The 17,233-nt window shown below is 39.6% G+C and overlaps 1 protein-coding gene across 1 annotated transcript; it reads left to right on the top strand.

Moving 5' to 3' along the window:
• The first annotated feature begins 1,486 nt into the window (after positions 1–1,486).
• On the top strand, positions 1,487–16,629 carry LOC140226987 (ankyrin repeat domain-containing protein 13D-like). The gene is made up of 12 exons (XM_072307425.1): positions 1,487–1,670; positions 4,358–4,493; positions 5,135–5,305; positions 6,196–6,339; positions 6,642–6,825; positions 8,341–8,489; positions 9,664–9,746; positions 10,529–10,817; positions 11,384–11,605; positions 12,272–12,384; positions 13,096–13,163; positions 15,989–16,629. The coding sequence occupies exons 1-12, from the start codon at positions 1,572–1,574 to the stop codon at positions 16,296–16,298; spliced, it is 1,968 nt and encodes a 655-aa protein (XP_072163526.1). The 5' UTR covers positions 1,487–1,571; the 3' UTR covers positions 16,299–16,629.
• Positions 16,630–17,233: the final 604 nt, after the last annotated feature.

Genomic DNA, 17,233 nt, shown 5'->3' with positions numbered 1-17,233 from the left:
TAGATCGATGCTTATACAAAGGTATATGTGTGTTTGATATCTCTATTTTTAATTGTTAACTTTCTTTTATCTTTCACACGTATTTTGATATGATTCCTGATTTACTCTGTGTTATGTTTTGTTGGAAGAAAAACGAGAATGAAAACAAATGAGTCGAATTGAATTGAATATGATATACACAAACGACACGATTTCTCGTGTTTAAATTTGACCTCTGATGTTATTAACCCATCAGGTCCTGTAGATGAAGTTTGGTGCAGACTTTATCGTCACCTTCATCTAAAACATTCATTGCCTATCTCATTGTGGAGAAAAAAGTAGATACTGATAGAACAGGTTATAAATCATTTAATCCGTATTACACAAATTCAGGATGAAATGTACAATATTTGACAATTTGATCAAGTGTGTTGAGAGAGAAACAGGAAACTATATCTTCTAAAATGTGGTGCCTAACAAGAATGTTATAATTTTAGCAATAAGAGGCTTTGGAAAATTCTGCGTCAGAAAGAAATAATATACATGAACTAAGAAACTCAAAAATAAATATTGCATTTCATTATTTTACTTCCAAAAGAAAACAAATATATATAGAGCCTATATTGAGTTGATTCAACAGAGATTGTGAAATAAAAACAACGAAATAAAAAAATATGATGTCGCCAGATACAGGACCTATAATTGTGATTTCCTGGATTTGATGGATTTTAAAGCAACAAAACCAATTGTCACACGATCAGGACCCCCAGGAAAATGTTTGAAAAAAAAAGAAGCGATCATTTAGATACTTGTGTCTTACTAATGCAGATCACTGTGATGACCTCATCACACTCACGAAAATGTAGTAAGAGCAAAAGACAAATGTAAACTGATGATGTAGGTCTATATCATCCAGTTTCATATATCAAGAAACATTGAAAGCAAGATGATATTAGTCAAAGGGGTGCACAGGTGGAGGTGATGTGAGTTTCTTCAATCTGTCTCCCTCTAATAATAATAATAATGATAATATTAATGACATTTTTATATCTTACAAATGAAATTTGCAGCCCCCCCCCCCCCCCCCCCCCCACTGAAAAACGTTCCGCGGCCCCTGTGATTGAAGACCTGCACGGAAGTAGATGTAGGTCACACCTAGTCTACTTTTGCACACACACACACACACACAAAATAGATAAATAAAATGAATATCATGACTATGTCACAGCTCACTGATCGCTATGTAAGGTGGTCGCAACATTTAAGTGGGTCTTAATAAGGCGTCTAGTTATCTGGCCATTCAATGCGTCATGTAGTTCACATCTGTATTACGCAAAAATGTCCTTGCGGTACAACTTGCATGAGCTTGAACCAGGAAGCAAATAACGTATTGACTGACGAGGGGGCAGTACGGCCAACCATCAAATACGGTCGATCTTCGGCACCGTTCGGAGTTTATTATGGTCTCCAGCATCCAGAGGGATGGGTGTTGGTGGTGCCTAGTACGCGCAGTGCCAGTGTGTTATGTAGAGTAGATAGATTCGAGATCCCAGAACACGTTTGGAACTGTGTCACTTATCTCAGCTTGCGTGATGTCTCAAATTCCAAGTTTTGCGAGGGAATTTCCTATTCATTGGGCCATATGGCATAATCATCTGGAAGATCTGAATAAGGCCTTACAACAAAAAGAGGTAAGAAATTACTGCTGAGAATTGAGTGGAGGATATCTCCCGATGTCGAGGGTATCACCATTATTGCCAGTCCTACATATGTCTAGGCCTACCAGGCATTTATACCAACCTCAAGTCAAGGCTGGGTAGATGCACAGCTGATAAGACTCTAACGTTAGAACTGCATGTGCTGTGGCATTGAGACCATGAGGGTCAGTATTTAACTATTATTAGTAATAAAATTCATTGTCGTCTGGCTGATATTAAAAAAAAAAAGTAGAAGAGACATTTGATTTAATTATAAACATTTGAATGAAATCATGTTGTAGCTAACATGTTACGAGAAAGTTTCAAATTCATTGATTAGTACCAGGTAATAGGCCTAGATCTAGTAAAATTATGTTTAGGCCCTAACCGTTAGTTAAAGAAATAAATCTAATTGTTAGTGTTACAGTGTCAGTGAAGATTTCTGTTGGGACAGGTGATGGAGCTAGTGGGTGCACAGGGAGAGAGTGTTGTTGGCTTTGGACAAGAGGCCTTTTTTGTTGATACACTTGCACTTTGTCTTTACCTGTCTTTGAGAATGTATGTCACCATTCTTGGAAAATGTGTGAAATTCAAGATTTCTAGATCATTGACATTTTAGAACAGTCATTTTTTTCTTTGTTGGTGTATTTACATTACCGGGTATGGTAGCCCTACTACATATCGACCACCCTTATTGAAACCGACCGCGTATAATTCGCGCACTGAACACTTAATACGCACTTCTCTGCGCGCAAAGCACATAAAAATGGATTGGCTTTGAATGTAGATTAGGATGGTGTGGGAAAACGCGATAATTCACTCTTCATTAATGGTTTTAATCAAGGACAAAATTTCGAATGAATATTTTCACCGAATCGTAATGACAGCACAATGTAATGTCTATGGAAGTTTCTAAAAGGCTTCTAAAAAGCTTCGTACAACACGGTGTTCAATACAACTCGGTTTACGTGCATTGTCAATGCAAAATCAGCGGTCGATCCTAAAAACGCGATTTACCGCGGGGAGCTGAAACGAGGCCACGCAAGTTCGTCGGCGATATTTTTGCACTGAAACTTCAAATCGAAAAGGGAACAACGGCATTTGATAGAGCTGGATTTTCTCAATCACGTAGGTCAAGTTTTTTACGTGAATTTCAGTGTTAAATATTCTTATCAAGCAAATAAACATTAGGCGGTCGATTAGTAGTAGGTCCAACCCTACTAGATTAAAGACTGTCCTACTTATATTTTGCAATTGTCAGCTCGACAATACACGTACCGTCTACAAGTAGTTTTCATTTTCGCTTCATGAAAAGTGGAAAGTGATGTTAGTGATCATTTAGTACCAATCTTTGGCTAATGTGAGTTTAAAGTAACACAGCAAATTGTATGAAACAACTAATTCTTCTGAATGTTTTGAAGGTACCAACAACTGGATGTTGCCCTGGTGCTGACATACATGTAGGAACAATTAACATCTTGTGATTGTCAATTAAACACTGCATACTACAACCTTAAGAGAGTCTATATCAAACCTATCAAGTTTTGCAGAATTAGGGAGAAACAAATTTGACACAAGCTCTTGTAGACCATAATATATCGTGTCTTGTGATGTAAACTTTTTATTTTTTAGGCAACCTGCAGATCAGTTTTTATTTTGACTTGTTGTCTAGAATATCCAGAATCACAATGATTAGTTTCTATGTTGTAACTTGAAAATTTGATTTGAATACTTTTTTGAACTGCATTTGATATCAGATGCCTGCATGGATGATCCTGAAAAAAACTTGTATTTGGTTAATTAGCAGCATTAAAGAATGAGTTATACATTCTACGATGTCGTATATATTTCTGTTTACATCTTGCTAATAGTGTATTGAACAGTTTGTACATCATTGCAAATGACTAAATTTTTGACAAGGTTTTGTATAGATATCATCATCACATTGGATGCTTCACATGAGAGTAGACCCTATGTGATCTGAATTACATTTTTTTTACAATCTTTAACCCGTTGAGGATGATTTCCAATTAAGTATACTCGGGCAGGTGTCATGGGAAATGTGTGTTGTAGGAAAATCAGTCCATCCTCATCCCTCAATGGGTAAGGAGATTTGACATGTGTCTGAGATAACTAATAAAGAATGTGTCCTCGATGATAAATTACAAACAATGTAAAATGAAGAATATGGAGAAAGTGAAAAAGTGCTCAAAAGAATATGAAAGTGGAAACAATTGTCAATGAATGCAGATTTCATAACTCCCCCATCCCTTTTGTGTCACCACGGTCATCCTGTTAGACTGAGGCACATTGTTTACACCTGAGTGGACTCCCTAACTTTACAACTGGATTACTGAGTGCCGATTGAAATGCTTGGCAAGTCAATGTATTTGCCTTACAATGTTAGGATTAATCAACCATTACTTTCTGAATTCTCATATAATACAATTTGTATTTTCATCAAAGGATTATGTTTGCTTTTACTTTACTACTTTTCATTCAAAAAAATAAAAACAAGCAACAGCAACAACAACAACAACACCACCACCAACAACAATGACAACAACAACAGCAGCAACAACAGCAACAAGAACACCTCATTTTCTGTACTGGTATATTTTCTTTCCGGATAGTATGATTTTGACCTCCACCATCTTTTCATTTCTTGACCCTTGATACAGAATGACATAGAGAAGAAAGACCCCAGGGGCAGGACCCCTCTTCACCTGGCCGTTACCCTTGGTCACATCGAGTGTGTCCGAGTTCTCCTGGGCTACGACGCTGATGTGACCATAGAGAACTTGGGAGGATGGACAGGTAGGGGGACACTAACAAACAGTATCACAAAGAGCCTGTAGTGTTCGTCAATGTCAAATATATTAAAAAACACAAACAAAACGCTCAACACAAATGTAAGCAGTGGCAGATACAAAGGGGGGGGGGGCACAACCAGCGCACGCCCCCCCCCCCACCTTTATTTTTCGTTAAGAACAAAAAATTTAAAAAGAAAAAAAAAAGAAATCAAACCCGATAGTGGCACCAGACATATTAGTTGCCCCCCCCCCCCCCCCCCCCTTACAGAATTCCTGGATCCGCCCCTGGTAAGTACAACAAAGAATGACTTTTGCCAGCTGTTATTGAGAATGGTACGTCATGGCATGCACATTGAACTTCATTTGATTAGCTCAGCGATGAAGAAAAACATTGTGCGGTTTTAAACTGCATAGAGATATAGCATGATAGGGAATACATTTTGTGTCCTTATTCCATTCCATGATCAACAGTCAAATAATTCAGTAGTTTATGATTTAAAAAAATATATATATATTTTTATGTGATTACAATGCATTAAATCAGTAGATCAATATCCGTGGGATAAATCATTTGATTTGATCTCTGGCTGACATGTGAATTGTGAAACTCAAACTGTGAACTTTGCACTTACTTTTGACTGGCAGTGATCCAAGAGGCAGTGAGTACGGGGGACCCGGAGTTGGTATACCTCATCCTGCAGCACCGGGACCACCAGCGAGCGACGGCCAGGATCGGGGGCATCCCCGAGCTACTGGAGAAGCTGCGTCAGGCGCCTGACTTCTACGTGGAGATGAAGTGGGAGTTTACCAGCTGGGGTAAGGAGAGGGTCATGCTGTCGTGTATAGAGTATTTCAATCCTGTTTGCAACAGGCCTTGGACAGGGTGCCTATTTGCGGCAGAAGCCGTTTCATTCATTGATGAAAAGGCCCAATCAGGTGTCACTTGCCATAACACTTGCGAGTAACTCCTGCTGGTGTTCTAAAGTGGGACTAAGCACACATGATGTTCTTAATAGCTGTTTTATTGGTGAATGAAACTGTCCCTGCCATAAATAGGCATCCTGTCACAAACAGGGTTGATTACTCTAGATGCATTCAACCAAGGGGGGGGGGGGGGATTTTATGAAACGTTTTGTCCAACAAATTTGTCAGACAAGTTTGTTCTCAGCCAATCACATGCAAGGATTTCAGGAGCTTATAACAGTTTGTCAGAAAAAAAAAAAAAAACCCACAAAACTACTGACAAAGCGCTTCATGAAATGCCCCCCACGCCAGAAACATGCTCTATGCTGTCTGTTACCTCTTGGAAGGGAAAAATGTGTACATTTTTGGCATTATTTCCACATTGCAGGAGAAAAAAAAATATCTGATAGTATATCTCCTTTATTTGCTAGCAAGGTATGTGCATTGTACCTTACATGAAAGTCACTGTCTATGACAGGAAAAGATGTAAAGATACAAAACATTTATTGTTTTGGTTATCAAAGGAAATGTGCATCTAATATCCAATGCTATTATCCCAAGAAAAGTGTATGTTCTGATGTGTGTCACATTTCAAAGACTCTACAAAGCTGTTGTTCATAGCATCAACACACAAGAGATGACAGCTGTGTCTCACGTATGTCAGCCACATTGCAAACATCAAGACCAAATCTGCCATTGGCTATCAAGAGTTGCGTACATTCTTTTATGTTTTCACATCGCAGTGCCCCTTGTGTCTAGGATGTGCCCGAGTGACACGTACCGAGTGTGGAAGAGTGGCCCCAACGTCAGGATTGACACAACTCTCATAGGATTCGAGAATATGAACTGGGTGCGGGGAAGTCGTAGCTACATCTTCAAAAATGAAGGTAAAGCAGCACTCATCCTCAATGAACTTCAATCACCTTCTTTTTTGTCTTGGCAATTGTTTAGGCTGTTGTAAAAGTGGAAGTTCTGCTCATTTTGGGCAATATGAAATTTGCGCGAAAATAAAAGCATGCAAATTTTTGCTTGTTATATGTGATACAATATTATGTTTTGATTCTACAGAATTAAAAACACTCAAACTTCATCTTACCGATAGAGAGAATGTAATTTTTGCCAACCAGAGTGGTGCCAGTTTTTATGTAGAAACCCAAACTCTCGATCAAACATTTTTTCCACCCGCCAGATCGAAACCGGTTTGACTTCATGGAGATCGACCACGATGCCCAGGCCGTGTACTCCGAGACCCTGGAGCTGCAGGCGCACCACGATATCTCCCGCATGCAGCCCTCGGAGGCTGCCGTGGCCCAGAGACTGACCTCACCGCTGGTCAACACCTTCATCGACACGGACAAGATCGAATTCACCAGGTCAGCACAATGATGACCACTCTCTAAACGAGAGACAGGTCACTATCCGTACACACGGAAGATTATGTACAACCTCGAGCTCTCAGTGGGGGTGAAGAGCATGATTTGTGTCACGTGTAGAAACGTTGCTGTAAAGCAGGAAATTTTTAGGCATTTAAATTTCGCAATTTTAGAGCATGTGGCCTTTTTCACAGCATGAAGTTTTTGCGAATTGACACTGTCATTCAATGCATATAGTGTAGACAAGAACTTTTGCATGCATTTTAATTTAGCAAGTATTGGTCACAAAATTTGCAAAATTAAAATGCACCCCAAAATTTCTGGTATTACAGTATACAAATGTTGCTAGCAGTGGGATCCAATATTGCCATCCTGTGAGAGAAGGAGGTGACTGTAGCAGCCCTAAAATATATTTGGAAAAGGAACACCTTTTTTTTTTTTTTTTTTTTGAAAAGGAACTGGTTGAATATGCTTCCATGGCTCATATTTTCATTTCTCAGATAGTTTTGGTATTGAGGACTGGTGAAATGAAAAGCAAAACAGGAAAAAAAAAAAGCATTGCTAAATGTTTTGATACATTTCAAAAGTTAAACTTATATTGGTTTTACAGACTAGTAAGATTATTTTTTATGAATTATTAGGAGTAAAAAGTGAAATATCAGCATTGTAGTCTTGTAGTGATATCTTTCGCTGAAAGGTGCTTGTATATACTGTATGTGTCATCCTGCATCTCATTTGTGTTATCAAATAAGGAGAGCAAAATTCTGAAAAGTTATTCTTTGCCATACCCTCCTTCATACATACAATGTATTTGGTGCTTAGTGCAAAAACATAAAAGGAAAAAAAGAAAAAAAAATCCCATCATAGAAGGACTTGAATGGGCTCAAACTAATACCCATTTCAGTAACTTGTGCATTTTCCTGGCCCGAGCTAAATTGGCCTGCTCCAAGCAGTAAAAATTGTTTTCAGTAACTATAGCAGAGCCATGCTATTTTTACAATGACTCATTCACGAACGTGACCCCGTAAGGGATAACTACTATAGTAAATAAATGCCCCAGCGGAGGCACGACCAGGTAATTGTGACCTTTGCAAGGAATTTTGGCCCAAGCCTGGCATTGCTATCGCCTGGCGCATGCCTGGCGCTAGCTTATAGCAGGGCCAAAATAGCCCGAGCCTGGAGCGGCCACTTTGTCCTGACCCATTCACAAACTCAAAATTTTACAACTTAGCTTTGGCCTGGCCTGAGCTAGAGGAGTTACTGAAAGGGGTGTAAGCCATCTTAACTTTCTTCAAGAAGTTTCATGCATAATGCCACTTGGCCGCTGCAGGACACAGGATACGTCGAACATGCCTGCTTGGGTAACGTTTGTGATTTCTATGACTGTGGATGGTTTCAATGATTTATTTATCACTGATGAAGATTTCAGTACCTCATAAGCGTTGCAGAGAGGTTTTACTTGATTGACTATCAAAGTAAAAGATAGTTGAGGGTTTCACTGTTTGGCCACCACAGAACAAAGGCTGGGATCTGGGGATGGAGACATGATAAGGTGGAAGCCATCAATGAATACGAGTGCAAAGTCTTCACTGCCAACAACGTTCAGCTGGTCACCAAGAGCAGGACGGAGCATCTCACCAAGGAAGACAAGGACAAGGTCAAAGGTCAGAGTCCGGCAATGTCTCTGTCTGTATGTACTTGGTGTCATTTTTTTATATGATTTGTCTATGTGTGTTTTTGTATTTGTGTGTGTTGTCATGTAAGCAAGCACCACTCAGCATACAAAATCTATTGTACTCTTGTAGTTTCCCAAGTGAATAAAATACATGTAGCATGAAATATGGTGTACAGTTGAACCTCTATTATCCGGCCTCCCTTTAACCGGATCTCTCTATTATCCGGACGCAATCTCGCCGTGATTTTTTTATCTTTTTTTTAATAATTACGAGAGGAAAGGGGGATTCCCAACGGATACATTTCTCAATAATTATTTAGGTAAATCATCCCAAGAATTTATAAAAGAAAATGATTTCATTCTTGCAAACACGAACCTCTATTTTGGGGTCTGCACCGGTACTGAGTGTAACAATGAAAAGGTTGCAGTATACACATTACTACATGTGGTACTACAATGGGCTACATCAGTACATGTGTATGTACATGTATATGTAGACTCTACATGTATAAAGCATTGAGTCTCCCGTATCCGGCCAAATCCCTTATCCGGACGAGCCCCGGTCCCGACTTGTCCGGATACGAGAGGTTCAACTGTACTTTGATTTTAAAAAAAAAAAAAAAATCTGTTCGAATTTCCACCTTGAGTGTAGGGTAGCACAAAATCAGATCCCCCACCCCCCCCCCCCCCCGAAAAATGTATTTCCCCACAACTTTCTAAATATTTGGCATGCTGAATACAATCTACATGCGTCTGGATATGTGAAACAAAAGTAATTATTACTTGTTCACAAGTTTTGCCATTACATTGTTAAAATGCTGCCCTACCAGCAAGTTTCAGGTTTCAATTTTCCATGTATGCATGATGTCTTCATTTCTTGATCACACACGCACAGACACACAAAATGAGCCATTTGATGTTTGTGCGACATGCATCCACACAAGTTCATTTCATTTGACATTTATGCTGCAATGTTTTCTGAAGCTTTTTGTATGATAATATATGCATCCACACAAGCTATAAATTTCATCTGACATATATACTGAAATGTTTTCTGAAGCTGTTTGTATGCATCCACACAAGTTAATTTCATCTGACATTTATACTGAAATCTTTTATACTGAAATCATGAAGTACATGTCTTGTTTCTATCTCTCATTCAGCTGATGGACCATCGTTTTCATCACCTCTCCAGTCCATACTGGGCGTGGTAGAGCAGCAGGAGCAAGAGGCTGGTGCTAATGGGGTAGGTTGCCTAGCAACCCAATCAAAGTGCATCAAAAGGCCTACTGCAAATAATCAGTTCACTTTTCATGCACAGATGTCGGGTCATTGCGTCCCTGTGGCACTCTCTTGATAGGTTGTGGAACAAATTGACATGTGAAACATTCAGCTGTAGGGACCTATTCTTCTATTTAGGTTTATGCCAAATATGCGATATCATGAACATTAAATCACTGATACATGTAATGTTGTTGTCTTTTTATGTATTTTATTGAAAAGAATTTGTCACATCTCACACTGGAGAAAGGACTTATTCATTGAATTAGGAAAAAATACATCAGGAATTCCAAATTTGCCATGATGATGATTATGATGATGATGACGATCCACAGCATTTGTATAGTGCCATATATCTGTTGTAGAAACATTCAAAGTCGCAGACTCCTCCTTTAGAGTTAGCAATTGAATGCCTGGTGAAAAGTGTGAGTCTTGAGTGAAGCTTTGAAGTGATCCAGTTTGTCAATTTCATGGAGAAAAGATGGGAGGGAGTTCCATAGGCGAGGAGCGATAAAGGAAAATACTCGGTCTCCATATCCCTTGTGATGTGCAATGGGCATCTGGAGAGTATAAAAAGGCCATATGAACAAAAGGCCCAGGCGAGGCTGATGCCGCTCAACTAGGGAAGACAGGTATCCTGGGGCCTGACTATACATAAGATGTGGTTAGAATGGATTATGGAAATTTGGGCATCATGCCATATCCACGGCTACCAGTGACTTACGGAATGCTCATCACCTCGTACAGCCGGAGGTGTCCCAGACGGGGTGTGCCACCAACCCCTGTGCCATCCCACCAGAGTCCTACTTCAACGCCATGGTCTCCCTGGAGGGGAGGGACATCGGTCGGCCCAAGGAGACCACCACCAAGGTGCAGAAGTTCCGGGCCACCCTCTGGCTGTCGGAGGATCACCCTCTCTCCCTCCAGGAGCAGGTCCTGCCCATCATAGACCTCATGGCCATCAGCAACGCCCACTTTGCCAAGCTGCGGGACTTCATCACTCTGCAGCTGCCTGCTGGGTTCCCCGTCAAAATTGGTGAGTGGCTGCACTGGTTTGACTCCACCCTCTTCATGATGAGGAGGGTTTTGTGACCTTGCACTTTTAATCTACCATACACTGACAGAATGAAAAAAGAAAGAAAGAAATGTTACACAATGCTATTTCAAAAGCAATTTCATTCAGTTTATCACAACAATCCTGTAGGAATCACCTAATTTAGATGAGATCTCATCATACAAAAAAAAAAAATGATATATGTATTTCATCTTCATATATGCATATGTATGCTCATGGATGCATACTATCATTCATTTGCATTTCATTAAAGCTACAGTTTAAAATTTTCTGTTCTGTCAGTTGCTTGCATGCCATTGTTGATCACTGCAGGCATAATACAGTAGAGCCTGATGTAAGGACCGTTAGAGCGTGCTTTGTGTGAGTGAACTGCCACTGATACTTTCAGTTGAACCTGTCTTTGAGAGATTGAGTGTTTCATGAGTGGCAGTTTAACGAGAGGGCTGGTTTCAACTGAAAATGGGAAGAGGTTTTCTGAAGTGCATTTCTCTCCTTTCCTGAAGCCGTTTAAATGTTTTGCCTTCCAGAAATCCCTATCTTCCATGTGATCAATGCCTGCATCACATTTGGCAACCTCTACGCCAAGAAGCAGCCAGTCACGGGTGTTTCCAATGAGGTCATAGAGAGTCTGTCCACTGAACCGCCCCCTTCCCCTGGTGAGGATGGGGAGGCGGAGTCAGCGAGTGCCAAGCCCCTCCCACCAGCCACCATCTGCGTTGTGGACCCTCAAGTCTTTGACATACCACCAAGTATGTGTATGGCCATCTTTCCTTTGAATACGGAAATAATCCTAAAATGAAAGCAGGCTTACTAACTAAGATCTGGAAGAGTTTAGTGGGGAAAGCATATTTATACTGCTTTCAGTCAAGTAGGAATCAAAGCATTGTGCGTGCATTTAATTAAGGGGTTTCAATTGAGGTGTGTCATGGTAAGGGTGTGTTTTGCAGTATTGTTTACTGGTATGTGCATCTCTTGCCCTTACATTTAATCCTGAAGGAAAAAGAGCCTATGTAGACTCTTTGCTGAATCACAAAAATATGGATCAGAATGCTGTATGTACAATGATATGCATTTGAATGTTGTATGTACAATAATATGACTCATATGGTAGTTTTCTATGGCTGAATGATGGAAGTTTTAAAGAATGAAAACTAACACAGACTTCTGTTTTTTTTTTTAATAATCAAGAAATTGTTCCAAAACAGAGTTAGATAATAGGCCTGAAGATGTCTTTTGCTACTTTCTAACAAAGGATGGTTATTCTTTTATAAGGAGAGCATGAAAATGTTGCTCAGCTTTCAGTGGCTTCTTGTAGAAGTAAGTCAGTTGCACAGCTTATGTGGGGAAATGAGAGAGTTGCAGAATAGATGTTCTTTTGAAGTTTCAAACTTGTTTTTCCCCCTTGTTTTGGTCAGACTATTCAAGGTACAGGGCTGGTGAGAGTCAGGTGAGGTATGGAGAGGATGAACTCCTTCAGCTAGCCATCCAACAGAGTCTACTGGAACAACAATCCCACGGCCAGGATGAGGTCAGTTTGCCCCACCTATCTCACATTGATATATTTCCGCCCCAGATTGTAGATATGTGGACTTCTTAATGCAGAATGTATCATGATATGGACATGTCATGATTTGAGACCGTCCAGAAAGAAAGATATACAGATATTTTGTTTACTTTACTTGAACATTCGATACATGGACTTCTTACTGCAAAATATATCATGGTATGGACATTTGTGTGCATATAAATATCGCATGATTTGCAACCGTCTAGAATGAAAGATGTACAGATGTTATGTTTACTTTACTTTGAACATGCAAAGCTATAGACCGATTCTGTGACGCGCTATGTGTATTTTTGGCATGGGTAGCGCCATTACTGCGGTGTCTCAGCCGACCCCCCCTCCCCTCTCCCCCACCCCCTTCCGCGCGCAGAATGAAAAAATGATGCATGGATGTTTTAGCCAATGGGCGTCTCGTTCTGAGTGCGCGAATGCTTGCTTAGTGCGCGAACCTTTGATACAAGTGCGCGATAAACATGTTGCCCGTGGGGTGGGGGAGAGGAGGGGGGGTCGGCTAAGACACCTCAAAATGAGCTTATGGCTGCGCCCAGTTCCACAAATTGTCTGCTGCCCTCAACGAACCCGAATCGATCTATACGATTTTTGGTAAAGCTCCAGCAAAATGTAGCCATAAAATAGCAGTAAGCTTTATCATTGTCGTGTGATTTATTTCCTCAGGTTGCCTTTTTGGATGCACTGGGAGAAAGAGAGCAGCCCCAGTCCATTGAAGACAGACTCTTGGAAAGGTAGAAATGAGGCCAATTGTAGGATCTCTTTAGCATACTTGCCAACTAGTAAGATTTTATCAGATTCAGTAAGATTTTTTACATTAAAAATAGCAAAATCAGATTTTCTGTCAGAGAAATCAGATTTTAAAAAAATATTTAGATATACCTTTCATGTGTGTTTTCTTAAGATTTGACCGAAAGTAAGATTTTTAACTTCAGTTTGCATGAAAGTAAGATTTTTGCAATCCATGAGTAAGATATTTCATCTTGAAATGTTGGCAGGTATGCTTTAGTCAAATTTGTTTGATAATTGAATTGACTATTTCGTCACCCTGTGATGAGCATCATGGGTATGTGACTACTAGAATTGAGTTGAATAAATTTGCAGTGTGAAGAAAAATATATTGAAGCAGATTTTTGAGGGGTTGTTTCACATTCCATGTCTCACATTTCTTCTTTTTTTTTTTTAGTAATCCTAACACTATTATGTATATGCCATTTATATCTCGAATTTTGAGAGTCACCTACAAATTGCAGTATTTATGAAGTGACATCTCATAAAAATATTGCCGCTCTTGACACAATGCTATGTATATCATGCATAATGTGGAAAATTGCATACTTTCTTATGAAAAGGGATAACTTTCAGTTTTTTCCTCAATACCATGGTTTTTATCACGAATTCAAGCACTCGTGAAATGGTCTTCATGAGTGCTCCAATTCACAAAATGTTATGCTTGTGAAATGAACTCCTCAAAAAAAGTTCTGCAAGTCCAATTTGAAGTATCATATTTCTCTCAAAACTATATCATTTCATTCAAATGTGACATCATAAGAAAGCCTGATTACTTATCTTTAAAATTACACCTCACTTGCTATGATTGGGTGTTCTTGGAATGTGCATAACAGCCGAGTATGGGGACAAATCAAAAGTGAAAAGTCGCAACAATTCTGCTATTGATAATGTACAGTTTTGATGAAAAAGACCACTGGAATAAGCAATGTTGAAATGACAGAACTTTCAAAAACTCCCATTTCCTAGACATTACATGACTGTTATGGTCCACCTTTATGTTTAATTTTAATCTGCAGATACTACTGCATTTTTTAATTCATGGATGAAGCCTGGAATCTAATGATAATCTCACAATGCATTTTTTCAAGCACATTCCTTCCCTGAAATGACAAAGCAAATGGGAATTACACTGTTTGACATAACATGTTTGCTCTATTTTGCAACATTTCACATTTGGCCTTTCCTCATACTCAGTCATACTGCACATTCCATGAATACCCAATTATAGCAAGTGAGGTGTCATTTTAAAGATCAGTAATCAGGCTTTCTTATGATGTCACATTTGAATGAAATGATATAGTTTTGAGAGAAATATGATATGTCAAATTGGACTTGCAGAACTTTTTTTGAGGAGTTTATATAGCTTATACAGTATACAATAAAACCAAATCTTTGTTGTTCTGTGTTGCAAGCCCAAGCTGTAGACATGTCTATGAAATATGGGAGATGGGTGAGAGTACACAATGCACAATTATCTAGATTGCGGTGGATGGATTGTGACTAGCATTACAAGTTTTACTGTCTTGAAACTTTGCTACTTTTGTCTTTCCTGATTTTTCCCAGAGCCTTTCAGGAGATTTTGTACCTGGGGAGATGGGTGAGAGTACATAATGCACAATTATGTAGATTTAGGTGGATCCATTGTGACCAGCAATATGAGTTTTACTGTCTTGAAACTGTTCTACTTTTTATTATGCCTCCACCATGAAGTGGTACCAGAGGCATTATGTTTTCGGGTTGTCCGTCCGTCCGTCTGTCTGTCCGTCTGTCTGTAATCATTTTTTTTTTTTGGTTGACATGCTCATGGTCAAAGGTTAAACAGTCAAGGTCAAATGTTCAAAATTTCACTAATTTCCCCATATCTATGCAATGCCAAAAGATATTTTCTTGAAACTTAGCATTTTCATGTACTACCCAATGAAGATTCTTTGGTGAGAGTTTTGGGTCATGAGGTCAAAGGTCAAAAGGTCAAGTAAAAATGTTAACATTTTACTTTTTTCTCCATATCTTGGGAATGGTTCAAGCCATCTGCATGGAATATAGTATATATGCATGTACTGACTGGCAGTGATTATCTGGGGAATTTTGGGTTCATGGGGTCAAAGGTCAGGGTCAGAGGTCAAGGTCAACTCTTCACAATTTTATTTTTTCCATCATATTTATGCAGTGCCTGCAGGATTTTTTTTGAACTTGGTGTATACATGTATTACCCAATAAAGATTCTCTGAGAAGGTTTTTTTTTTTTTTTTTTTTGCCAAAAAGTAAAAGGTCAAAAGATCAAAGATCAAGTGAAAGTGCAAAACTTTACTTCTTCCTTCATATCTTGGAAGTGGCTCAAGTTATCTTGAAATTTATGCATGTTCTGCCTGACAGTGATTCTCTTATGAATTTTAGTATCATAGGGTCAAAGGTCAAAGGCCAGGTGAAAATAGTAACAATTAAGTATTCAATAAAGAAATTGCACTTTTATTCCATACCCTGAAAATTACTCTATGTATAAACATATAAAAGGGATGAAGTCAAGTAAGAGTCCTCACATCCCCAAATATGCTCTCTCATTCATCCAATTAAACCTATTAGTCAAGGAAGGTAAACATTCAACACATTTGTGACAAACATATCATTTTAATATTTTGTCAATTACGTGAAACTGTCATCACACATTGTCCACATGTACTATAGGCCTATTAGGAGAATCATGCATTATAGCGGAGGCATACCAGTTGCCATAGTGACATTTCTAGTTTTCTTTCGTTATTTTTCCCAGAGCAATCCAGGAGAGTTTGCTCCTGTCACAGACAGACGAAAGTAACAATCCATCCACAGACCGCCCCCAGTCACCGCCAACCGCCAATCACGTGTCAGCCGCGGACAATGCCCCATTGCCACCACCCATCACTACCTCACCGCTACCGGCTCGACCCCCCACGGAGGGCATCCCAGCCGTTGCCAGGGACGACGACCTCCAGCTGGCCCTGGAGCTGTCCGAGAGGGAGCGCCTGGAGGCGGAGCGGAGGAGGAAGGAAGAGGAGGAGGAGCTGCAGAGGATCATCCAGCTCTCCCTGACGGAGAAATGACAGGGTGGCTTCTCCCCAGACCATGCAGAGTGGGAGTCGGCTCCTGGGGGTGCCACGCCCCATTTGTGCGGAGATGGAAACGGACTCATGAACACCGACCAAGAACCAGTGCTTCAAAACTACGTCCACACCGTGTGCGGAATACTTTTCTTGGCTTCGCTGGATAGCGTCTCCACCAGTCTTGTTCCTGCTGCAGCTTCGTTCAAAATCTCACAGAAAGAAGAAACAAAAAATAGATGTGTTGCGCAACAGCTCTTTAAAGGATAAGATCAGTTCTCTAATTTGCAGAGTGTACCCCAAGGCATTGTTGTGTTTATAGGAATAGGGCAGGCCAGGAAATTCTTGGCTTCAGTGAAATAGAACTCAACTGCAATGTTTATGTTATTTGACATTGATGTCAAGTGATGCAAAGCCATCTGTGGTAAAGCTCATCTCTGGATACTTACACTTCTCCTCAAACTGGGTAAGTGATACTTGGTACCCTGTCTCGGTTTTCATGTGAATGTGATTAATTAATTAAAACTGAAATTGTCGTATGTCTTAGTGAGATTATATCACCTATTGTTAATCATACAAGTGACACACGGTGTAGAGTGGAAAGATTAATGTGTTGGACCTCACTTTAGAGCAAGAGTCTTGCTTAGGAAAATAGCATAAACCAAAAAGTAGCCAACGAGTGAGGACAGTAGTTTACCCCATGTTTCATCATGCCTGCCTCCATACAGCGTGTAGATAAAACTGAATATACAGCAAAATAGTGAAGAGTATAATTCAACAAAGAATTATTTGTGTGTGTCTGAACATCTAGGAAGTGTTTGTATATTTTGTGGTTTCAGCCAAGATGTTATTCTAAATCATATGGATGTACGTGCAGAAAAAATGTATACATTGTATAATTTCATGCGAGGACATATGTAAATTTGTCTAAATTATGA

This window comes from Diadema setosum, chromosome 4 (assembly GCF_964275005.1).
Source record: "Diadema setosum chromosome 4, eeDiaSeto1, whole genome shotgun sequence".
Taxonomy (NCBI): Eukaryota; Metazoa; Echinodermata; class Echinoidea; order Diadematoida; family Diadematidae; genus Diadema; species Diadema setosum.
The sequence above is the reverse complement of the archived record's forward strand: the minus strand, read 5'-3'. Positions and strand labels throughout refer to the sequence as shown.

Coding starts and splice junctions, on each gene's coding strand:
- LOC140226987 (XM_072307425.1), top strand. CDS start 1,572: ATGTCTCAAATTCCAAGTTTTGCGAGGGAATTTCCTATTCATTGGGCC. Junction 4,494..5,134: donor GAACTTGGGAGGATGGACAG/GTAGGGGGACAC, acceptor TTTGACTGGCAG/TGATCCAAGAGGCAGTGAGT. Junction 9,747..10,528: donor AAGAGGCTGGTGCTAATGGG/GTAGGTTGCCTA, acceptor CACCTCGTACAG/CCGGAGGTGTCCCAGACGGG.